Raw genomic sequence first — 10341 nt, forward strand, 5'->3', positions numbered from 1 at the left:
GAAATTCAAGTACTTCACAGGGTTTAACACCAGTGATGCAGAAACGTTTTATTACAAACTGTTAGATAAAGCAGGATTGAAAACAATGCTGACAAATACTAAATTGATATATTCAGAAGCATTTTATGAAAAAATGATGACATTTGATTTTGATTATTGGAAAAATAACATTGAAACAAAAACAATCTGGGGTACAAAAGATTGGCAGGTACAAGGCAAAGAAGCATTATTCAGAACCTGCATGATCCCAGAACAAATGATGTTTTTAAATGACACAATTCACCAAACATCCTGTCTTGGCCTAGCTAAGATTAAAGACCTTAACAAACCGTCTATTCCGAAGCCAATACCTGAAAATGCAACAACAGATATTGAGATAGACGTATCTAAAATTTTACATTTAAACAGAACACATCCTGATTGGAAAAAGTGGTTAATCTGGCCTACTGACACAAACAACTGTCAAGATAGATTCCTGAATAAAACACAGGGGTTAAAAATGACCAGACAAGACCCTATATACTCCCAGAGACAACATCCAGGGATAGTAACAACATACAGTGTAGGGAACCTCTGCCTTGAATGGCTAGGATTTAGAAAAGGGGGTGGTGATGAACTGGGACAGGAACAGACTAATTTGCATACAGCCAGGTTCTGAAACTGGGATGGTGCAGTGAGCTAAAAAACGGTGTTGGATCTAGCCCTGATCTCTTGACTGGGTGAGAGCTTTCTGCTTAATTCAGAGACTCTGTCCCTCACCACCCCTTGTTGTAAATATTGAATGGCTAGGATCATCCACACTGGCTGAAATTAAGCAACACTTGTCTTTACTTAAAGAGGGTGCTGATTTGCGCGATTTTATTATGGGACCACGTAAACAGCGTCAAAAGCGTTTCATAGCGACCAGTATCTATGCTGCATACAACGAGGCTTGGAAAGTCACACAAATTGAAACAGCTGAAAAAATGCAAGAAATTGATCGTATTAATTTGGAAAAATCACTTTCTGTAGTGGACAATGGGTTAATGACTCTGTCCTCCAGAATATATTCGTTGGACAATATTGTATCATCTGCCTTTGACATAATAGACAGAGACTTGCTAATGTTACAGCATGGCCAGTCGCAATTACGTTCTATTGTACAATTAGGCTGGACGCTGCAAAATCTTCGTTCAGGCTATGTGCCTTGGCGTTTAGTCAACACAACGTCATTATTTTCCATTTTTAACCTTACTGATAAACAAATCAGCTTGGCACAGAAAGGAGCAGACTATACAATCCTGAGCATCGAAAAACTTGAGAGATTACCATTGACAATGTCAGAAAGTCCTGTCATTGAATGGATAATACACGGAATTATCACAATTCCGATAACAACTTTCCAATTTAAAAAGTGCCTTGAATACATACCTACTGGCCAGTATGAACGATTGGGTAAAGGATATGTTAAGTCAACATGGAAATTACCATACACACATTCATGCTACAGTGACAGCGACAAAAATGTATTTCTTAGTGGTGAAAACTGTAAACGTTCACTAAGCGGTATACTTTTGTGCCAGGGTATTAATTTACACGGAGCCTGTGAAGGTAATTCTAACAACCTTTCATGCCACCAGCTTGTCACACCTGCAACGCAGATAGAGATTTTCTTTATGCAACTCGCGAATGGGAGTTACATTCTAAGAACGGATCACAGATGTTGTGGCCTTTTGCCAGGAAAAGCGTATCTCGTAAGCGTAACTTCCATGGTCAAATGTTGTATGCAAGCATTGTTTCCGAGTGGCCCTGGAGACTTAGAGACTCCCATCTGGCCTCGTCTGCATTTCTCTTCTATACGAATTGATACTTTAAGCAAAATGAAGTCTGTGCTTTTGCAGACAACAGTGTCCATCACGTCATCAAAAGAGACGTATGATCTCCTAGTTGCAAGGACAGCTACGGAGGTTCATGACCTTTTATCAACAAATTGCCCCGTGCATTTCGTAGAAATGTTGAGCCAACTCCTTAACATGTCTAGTGCCACAGGCATCCCAGGCATATTTAAGACGATTTTTACGGGACTGCTAACACCATTCAAAGCAATTCTGGGAATCATTCCCGATTTTGTCCATTCAGTCTTTGGAGGCAAACCCCATTTTTGGACTTGTAGCAGGGATTTTATTTTTGACCCTCCTGCTTCGATATGGCAAGCCACAGCTCAGACATGACTCCTACGAGGATGGAAGAAACAATCCTAGAAATTCGCTACCGGGACAGAATAACTAGAGTCCTTGGATTGGCCAGGCTGAGAGATCTAAACATGACCTGGTTCCTTTCATTCAGACCTATATGGCAAAACTGCATCTTACCTGTACGACGATGTATGCTATGCGGAGATGAGTGCGTGTTGGACACCTGTCTTGCACTTCCATCAGCAGTACCAATGGATATCGATACTTTGCTCAGTCCGATAACGGCTCACGCATTGTGTTGTCCCCAGCGGCTACCAATCCTGATGACGGCATTCGTTGAGACTCCTGTACTACGACTAGGTGGTAACAGTGGAGCGAGTGACAAAAGCAACATCACCCAGGTACGACCTTCTGTGAACATTGCTGATCCAGCCTTTGATGACAGCAATCATTCTCACACCTGCCAAGTTACAGCACTATCGAATTTGGTCGAACTGTCACCTGATTTTGTAGACCAATTCTTTGAAAGCCTGTCTGATACGATGTTCTCACCCGAACAGAAACAATAACTTTAGAGAAGCATTCCGACACACAGCGTTCCCATGAACTCTGAATTCGGCCTTCAGTTTTGAACAACAAAAACTGCTAAAAGCGTTGGAACTCTATTTTCCCCGTTCAGCAAGAATTCTTTTGAATTGAACACTTTTTAATATTCACTTTTTTTTTGGCACGAAAATTCTTTGCTTAAAGTAGAACTATTCATAGAGAACAGAAGTTTTTACTTCAATTTTTTAGATAAATCTAGAGACATGGTAACTTTACACCAGCCTCTAGCACACTTTACTGCAATGCATTTATATGTGATGAAATTATCTCGCCCTTCTTTTCTGTATTCAGAGATATTTCATGTGTAATTCTTTTTGCAAAATCGTTCATTGATTACATATGCTATAATTTTGAATGATTTCTATGCTTCAAAAACGTACCGTACCTATATTTTCACGTATTACAAATACACCTATTTCAAATGCATATATGTATTTTGGGGTGGGCAATGTTACACATGCATCTTATTGCTCTAGTTTTAGTAATTTGATGGACAGGAATTCGTGGAGTGGGTGTTGCGTTCTAATCTAGGACCCTGATCGATACTGTGACCTTATGCCCCTATACGGCTATAATCCCTTTGTACCCCTATATTGGCATAACCGATCAAATGCAATATTCAGAAACTCGTCTCTGGCCTCACACGAACAGAGCCACATTTCAGAATCGCTTCCTCTGCCACTTCCTTTGCAGCTAATTAGTGCAATGACATAGCAGAAGTTACTATCTAAGATTCCTAGATTAACACTCCGAGTTCTTCAACAAGATAAAAACTCAGCAACCTGGGAAAGCCCCGCTTGCTATGTTTTGATTAGTAATAGAACTCTAATGAGCACTGATAGACGATCACTTCCTAGTGACATCTTTATTGACGTCTTATGTCCAAAAACTTACGTCAAACAAGGCACCTTTCAGGTATAAATATTACCAACGTTGCCTTAAGCAAACGCTGTCTCGCTGATACTGAAGCTGCTGAAGCTATTATCGCTTCTGCTATCACTGCTAACGAGCGAACGATGGTGTGGTGAACACAGGAGCTGAACAGCCGTCCCCCTGCAAGAGCCCAGCAGATGCAAGCTGCCCGCGGCCGCTGCCCCTCCTCTTCCTCGACGCGCTGAGAAAGACGCTGTCTTTTCTCCTGCCGAGAAAATCCAGCTCCGGCGTTCCCAGCCTACTCTTGCGAGTGACTGGGATATCGAGTTCCCTGAAGGAGATACCAGACCTCCAGCATTCTATCCCAGAGGTATGGTGTTGACTACACCCTTAGAGAGAATTCTTGAAGCAAACCTTGGCAAAACCAACTTAACTTAATGCTACTTACTTACTCCCTCCCAAGTATTAGGCTTAGGTCAGGTACACTGGGGTAGGCGTAGTTAGAAGCACCAGTTGAGTATTTTAGCCTAATGTATATATGAATGTATATATGTTTTATTCATTTTAAACCATTGTATGGCTAAGAAACCATATCAATGCTTTTACCGTATTATTTCGCAATACTCATCTTACTGTACGTACTTTTTATAATAACAAGTCTTGCAATTGTGGCAATTCATTTCTCTTGTACGAGAAGAAAGACTGCTCAATAAATGTTACCCTTTATTGAAAACGCCCGTCTCTCTATTCTCTGCATATTGTGAAAGTAATCTGCACAATAACTGACTGAGTAAAATAACTGTCTATTGTTTCCCACGACCCTAGAGATTGACTCTTATCTGAGGAGCAAAGTTGTCATGTTGCACGGTTGTTGGAAAACTGAATCCCTTCTTGGCTGTGCCAGGGAAGCTGATCACTTCCTATTCAGTCAAGAAAGTTTCCAGTGACCTCTGAGCTAGTTGGTAACAAACCCAATTAAGTTTAGCATAGTCAGTAGAGGCCTGGAAGATCCGCACTTCTACGTCGATACTACTGTTTATGTTATTCCAATGCGCAGGGCCTATTGGGAAAATAGGAACTACACTACAGTGACTGGAGCACCCCTGGTTGAGCACTGTTTAAAGGAGATCCATTCCCCAGAAAGTCTCCAATGGATCGCGCTAGAACATGTGATGCTTGGCCCTAGGGGAGGTAACATAGCCCCTATTCTAAATATGAGAGAACTTAAATGGATAACCTTCTTTGATTCTGTACAGAATGGCCTTAATGAATCAGAGAGTAGTTTCGCACAGTTGGCTAATCTATAGCCGGGTTACCAGAACTTCCTGTATTCTATCTATGGCATCTGTCACTACATCACTTCATTCTCTAATCACTCATAAGGTGTGTGCGCCTTTACTACCATGATTGGCAGGTACGCGCATAGTTCGATCGCTCAATGTGTGACTATTGTTTGAGTCGTAGTCTGGGTGTTACACTACCTTGTTAGGTTGGTGCACATCCAAGACTGTAACTCTTTTAAATGAATGTGATACAATATGTATTTTGACTATATACCTTGGATGTATATTATCGTTCTCCAGACCCACCCATCTCTATTGAGTGTGATATCATGTATGCTTTGACTATACACCTTTAATGCATATCCTTTTAAAAAAAATCTTTTCATGTTAGCACAGTTTCACTCACTCCCCTGTGTGGTATGTGCACTGTGCGTTCATGATGTGCGAATCAGTGGTTTTTCACAATCCTCACAATTTTAGGTGTGGTTTACCAATATAAATGATTGCTTTCTGTTCTCAATGTGTTATACACTTGTATTTAGCAGTCCTTAACTTGTACCTTTCTCCAATTTTTGGAGAACCAGTATTAACGCTCCCAGCCCAGATACAATAGAAACTCTCAGAAATAATCACCAGTCTAGCAGCAATCTCGGCAATGTTCGTCACTTTAGCGGAGTCTGTTTTCTGCCCGACCAGTGCTTTAACACAATCAGTCTTTTTTCGGTAGGCGTTCTTTGTTGCCACGCCCTCTTGACCTCTTGTCTCTTAGCTACGGGAGCCTCGCGTTTTCTCCCAAAACTAAGATTGCTAAGTGACCGAGCCTCCACGCTGGTCTGTTTTTGTCTTCCGACTCATGCGTTAGATGGTGAGTTTATTTATATCTATCTAGCGCTGATGGTTTCCGATAACTAACTAGCGGACCATAGTAATTGGGTTCTGTTTGTTTAGATACCGGCCCCCAACGACGACGATCAGCAGAGACGACTGTTTTTTTGCGCAAGATTTAGCTTTTAGACCATGGAGCCCTGCCGCGTTGATTGATCTAAACAATTAGGTGAGTGTTAACCCCAATGGATATTCCGCTCTCACAATACGCTTCTTAATAACGAGCGGGTCATTAATGGGTCCTTTGTTGTCATTCTTTTTGTTTTTTTAGAAACTGACCCCGAGCGTAGCTGATTGCCCTCTTGGCCATTAACAAGAGTTCTTCTCTTTTTTTACCGTGTTCTTATAACCATACCACACGGAGAGGTGAGCTTTTGAGTGCATGGATTGACAATACTGACCCTGTCTATTGGTGAAAATGTTTCTTAAGGGACCTTTTGGGTACTTTTCCATTTACAGTAACGAGTGGACACATTCTTTTTGTGGACTGTTTGGGATTGATACATCCCCTCCTAAATCACGAGGTAATCCATCTCCTTTTTTGTGGCTGTACTAGATGATAGTGTTGTCAGTTTTTTGATTTGTCACGGTCAAATATATAGGACTCTCTGACACAATGTCCGATGTTCAAGGAAAGCACGTATCTATATCTGGTGAACAAACTGCTGTTTATAGTGATGTGAAGACCCATTTGGGTTACTAAGCAATGTGAGATTGATCATGTTCGTAGTCCTCTTTGTATATATATGTGAGTTTTTAAATGTGTTTTCAATGTTTTTTCAACCCGCGATGATATATCAGGGATCTTTTTTTGAGACCCTAAATAAATAGCTGTTTCTCTATTTCCCGTAGGAGGTTTGCCCACTTTCAACCCCCTCCTCTCCTTTTGTCCTGACGAAGACCCGCATCGTAAGGGAAATTACCCCTACATGAACTAGGGTCGAAACGTAGACTGGCTACACCTTTGATACCAGCTTCTACCGCTAGCAGGATTTGTACGGCTGTATTGGAAGCCTTTTTTTTTTTTAAATGTGTTGGATCTTTGAAGGCTAATTTGGCCCCATAATAAGGGAATAGCCATAAAATTGCACCTACTAACTAAGAGATTTTGATTTATTTGTCTCTTGAATGAAATTTGTATCCTTGATTTCCCTCACGAGACTGGCTACACCTTTGATACCAGCTTCTACAGCTAGCAGGATTTGTACGGCTGTATTGGAAGCCTGGTTTTTTGGATATGTGTTTGATCTTTGAAGGCTAATGTGGCCCCATAATAAGGCAATAGCCATAAAATTGCACCTACTAACTAAGAGATTTTGATTTATTTGTCTCTCGAATTAAATTTGTATCCTTGATTTGCCTCACGAAACCCGTTCACAACACTACCCTTCCCCTCCCTTCCCTCCTTTCACCTGTGGGCATATTTACTCTTATAAATCTTAGGATGTATAACGTATAACCACTAATAAGGTTTGTAGTACTGTGTGAATAAAAACATTGTACTGTTGATCTGTTTCTGTACCTTATCTTATTTTTATCCCTTCAATTCTTCCTCCTCCAGTCTGGGACCCCCTTATTTGTAACAATTATCTACTGAGGTTCCTCTGACTACATTGGGTTAACCCTGTTCTAATATAACGCAGGGTTCAGAGAGGGGGCATTGCGCGTCGAAGTGAGGCGATAAATCAGAACTTAACTTTAAACTCCGTCTCACTCTGGTGTATTTCATTGTCGTCCGTAAATCTGTGCTGTCAGTGGAAGTGCAACACGCAATAGAAATGGCTCCCTCAGCACGCGGGCAGCAATTAAGCAACTGTTACGGATACCTCAGCTGTGAGCGAAATGCTTGTTAAAAGGTCAAAGCTTGCCGGAAAAGAGATGAAAATACTTCCATCTGGAGGCACCTACTTTATGTATCCAAATAACAATTCCTAGGCAACTATGGGGTCCTGTAAGGATATCAGGTACAATGACACAGTGATGATAAAAGCACAAAGGGCCCGATGTAGGTAAACGCGATTTTCCGATTTCAAAATACCGAGGCGGGCCGAATCGGTATTCTGAAATCGGAAAACGATATGTAGGAAAAAAATTCCGAATGAAAACCGAATCGGTCGGCATCGGTAATGAGAATCGGTACGTTCCGATTCAGCTCGTTCCGAATCGGAAGTTACCGATTTGGCCAACAACGAATCGGAAAACACCGAATCGGCTCTCATCGAATCGGATAGTTCCGAATCGGCGAATACCGAATCGGTAAAAGCCGAATCGGTAAAAACCGATTCGGCAATCATAGACCCATGGCGAAAAAGCCCATAGGAATGCATTGCATGAACCGATTCGGCTTTTACCGAATCGGATAATACCGAATCGGATTTTACCGATTCGGCTAATACCGAATCGGTAAAAGCCGATTCGGCAATAGGCGATTCAGCCAATGAGGTGGCTCCCCCTCCCCCACCCAAACAGGGAGTGGCAACCCTGGCAGGTGCAGACAATTAAGAAGTTTCTAGAAGTTACTGGAAAGCCTGCCTGAGCCCAACACACAGTTAGCAGCAGTGGGAGAAGGAGGTTGCAGACTGAACAACAGCAGAATGGCAGATCAGGCAGGAAGCCAGAAGTCCTCCCAAAAGAGGAAGCCCAAATTCACCACCACAGAACTGCAGGTGCTGGTTGAGGAGGTGGTGAGGGTGCACCGCCAGCTCTTTGGCAGGCTGTCCCTCAACGTGCCAGACAGCACGAAGAGGAGATTGTGGACCGACATCGCACAGAAGGTCAATGCTGCTGGAGTCACCCCCAGGTCCATTGAGGAACTAAAGAAAAGGTTCTACGACCTCCGCAGCCTCACGAAGAGGAAGCTGGCCGAAATCCAGAGGCAGGCTGGACACACCGGAGGAGGCCAGAACCCGGCGCCACCCCTCACCGAGCTGGAGGAAATTGTCTCCAGCACCATCGAGAGGGCGAGCATCGTAGGGATCGGGACCCTGGACAGCACTGCGATGGCCACAGCTACAGGTAAGAAGCATGCGCATCATGACACACCCTACCAGACACCTCCCCATTAGACACAATGCATAGGCAAACACCAGCACTGTACTGCCACCAACATACAAGAGACAAGCATCATGGTACATGTAGTCAGCAGAAGTTAGCCAGATATGTCAGTGCAGAATCACAAGACAGGAAACAGTGTGACACGGTGTAAGGAGATGCAAGGACATGTGGAATGCCATAATTGTACTGCCTGTAATACATCGGCACTCAGTTTACAAATGCTTCTTTGTACCTAGGGGCACCATCAGGCAGCACCACTGTGGCAGCAGAGGGAGCCTCGACATCTACTACTGCAGTGGCAGGGCCCAGCACCAGCCAGCCTGGCCAGGAGGAGGAGGATGAGGATGAGGAAGGAGACACCACAGGGCTTGGAATGGAGGGAGTCCTGGTGATTGATTTCCAGGCAGTGCACTCCCCAGTACTGCCCAGCTCACCCCCCTTGCAATTTTCACCATGCAACTCCCCAACAAGGCAGACCATTCCGCCGACAACAGCTCCTGCCACAACCGTGGCCTTGCCACCCGTCCTACCTGTCCTGGGAGCAGGGGCACCGGGACCGGCCAGCACCACACCACCACCAGTGGCACCCCAGCCCACTCAGCAGGCCGGAGGCAGCAGTGCCAGACGCCGTGCCACCACCACCACCACCACCACTGCTGCACCAGCACGGGAGGGCAGTGTGTTCCTGGGCCTGGAGGGCCAGATGGTCAAAATCCAGCGCCAACAGGCCAGATCCACCATGGCCTGCCAACGCCAGCTCCTGCAGCACAACCTGCAGATGGGGGAGTTGGTGAAGGGGTTCCAGGCTGTTGTGGACAGCAACAAGGAGGTGGCAGCAGGGTTGGGCAGGCTGACCACTGCCATCACCCACTCCTCTGCCAGGCAGGAGGAGCATGAGGTTGCGCGCAGGAGGGATGCCCGGGTGCTCAACCGGGCCATGGCCCGCCTTGCATCGGCGACCGCCCAGCTGTGCATCCGAAGCGCAAATCAGGAGTCGGTGCAGAGTCAGCAAACGGCTGAGCTGACCAGGGGGATGGCCAGAATCACCACGGCCATGGAGGCCATGTTAATTTCAAACGCCGCCTCCAATCCTGCCCTGGACCTGGGTGATGCTGGAGACAGCAGCAGCCGCAGCAGCCCGGCCAGCGCTGCATCAGAGCCAAGGAGGAGCACCAGGCGATCCGCTGATGCTGCAGGCCATTCGGAGGGGGCCGGGGGACACCCCAGTGGGTCTGGAAAGCGGGCCAAAAAATAGGCTGGCAAGGGGGGATGATCATACCAGGACCCTGGACTTTATTTGTTTTGACAGACTCCATTTTTTAATGCACTTCAGTGATGTAACTGTGGTGCATCACTATTAAAAATTTTATTTTCCAAGCAACATTTAGCTGTCTTTGCATCTGTACTCAGTCAGAAATAGTTCTCAGTGATCTCCTCACGTCTGTATCTGCCATCACATGGCGTAC

At 44.7% G+C, this 10341-nt stretch overlaps 1 protein-coding gene across 1 annotated transcript; it reads left to right on the forward strand.

Moving 5' to 3' along the window:
• Nucleotides 1-8217: 8217 nt before the first annotated feature.
• On the forward strand, nt 8218-10335 carry LOC147732645 (uncharacterized). The gene is made up of 2 exons (XM_086958838.1): nt 8218-8836; nt 9112-10335. Exons 1-2 carry the CDS (start codon nt 8416-8418, stop codon nt 10128-10130), a joined length of 1440 nt encoding a protein of 479 aa, XP_086814964.1. The 5' UTR covers nt 8218-8415; the 3' UTR covers nt 10131-10335.
• The last annotated feature ends 6 nt before the right edge of the window (nt 10336-10341 follow it).

Source organism: Lissotriton vulgaris, chromosome 2_1 (assembly GCF_964263255.1).
Source record: "Lissotriton vulgaris chromosome 2_1, aLisVul1.2, whole genome shotgun sequence".
NCBI lineage: Eukaryota > Metazoa > Chordata > Amphibia > Caudata > Salamandridae > Lissotriton > Lissotriton vulgaris.

Coding starts and splice junctions, on each gene's coding strand:
- LOC147732645 (XM_086958838.1), top strand. CDS start 8,416: ATGGCAGATCAGGCAGGAAGCCAGAAGTCCTCCCAAAAGAGGAAGCCC. Junction 8,837..9,111: donor TGCGATGGCCACAGCTACAG/GTAAGAAGCATG, acceptor CTTTGTACCTAG/GGGCACCATCAGGCAGCACC.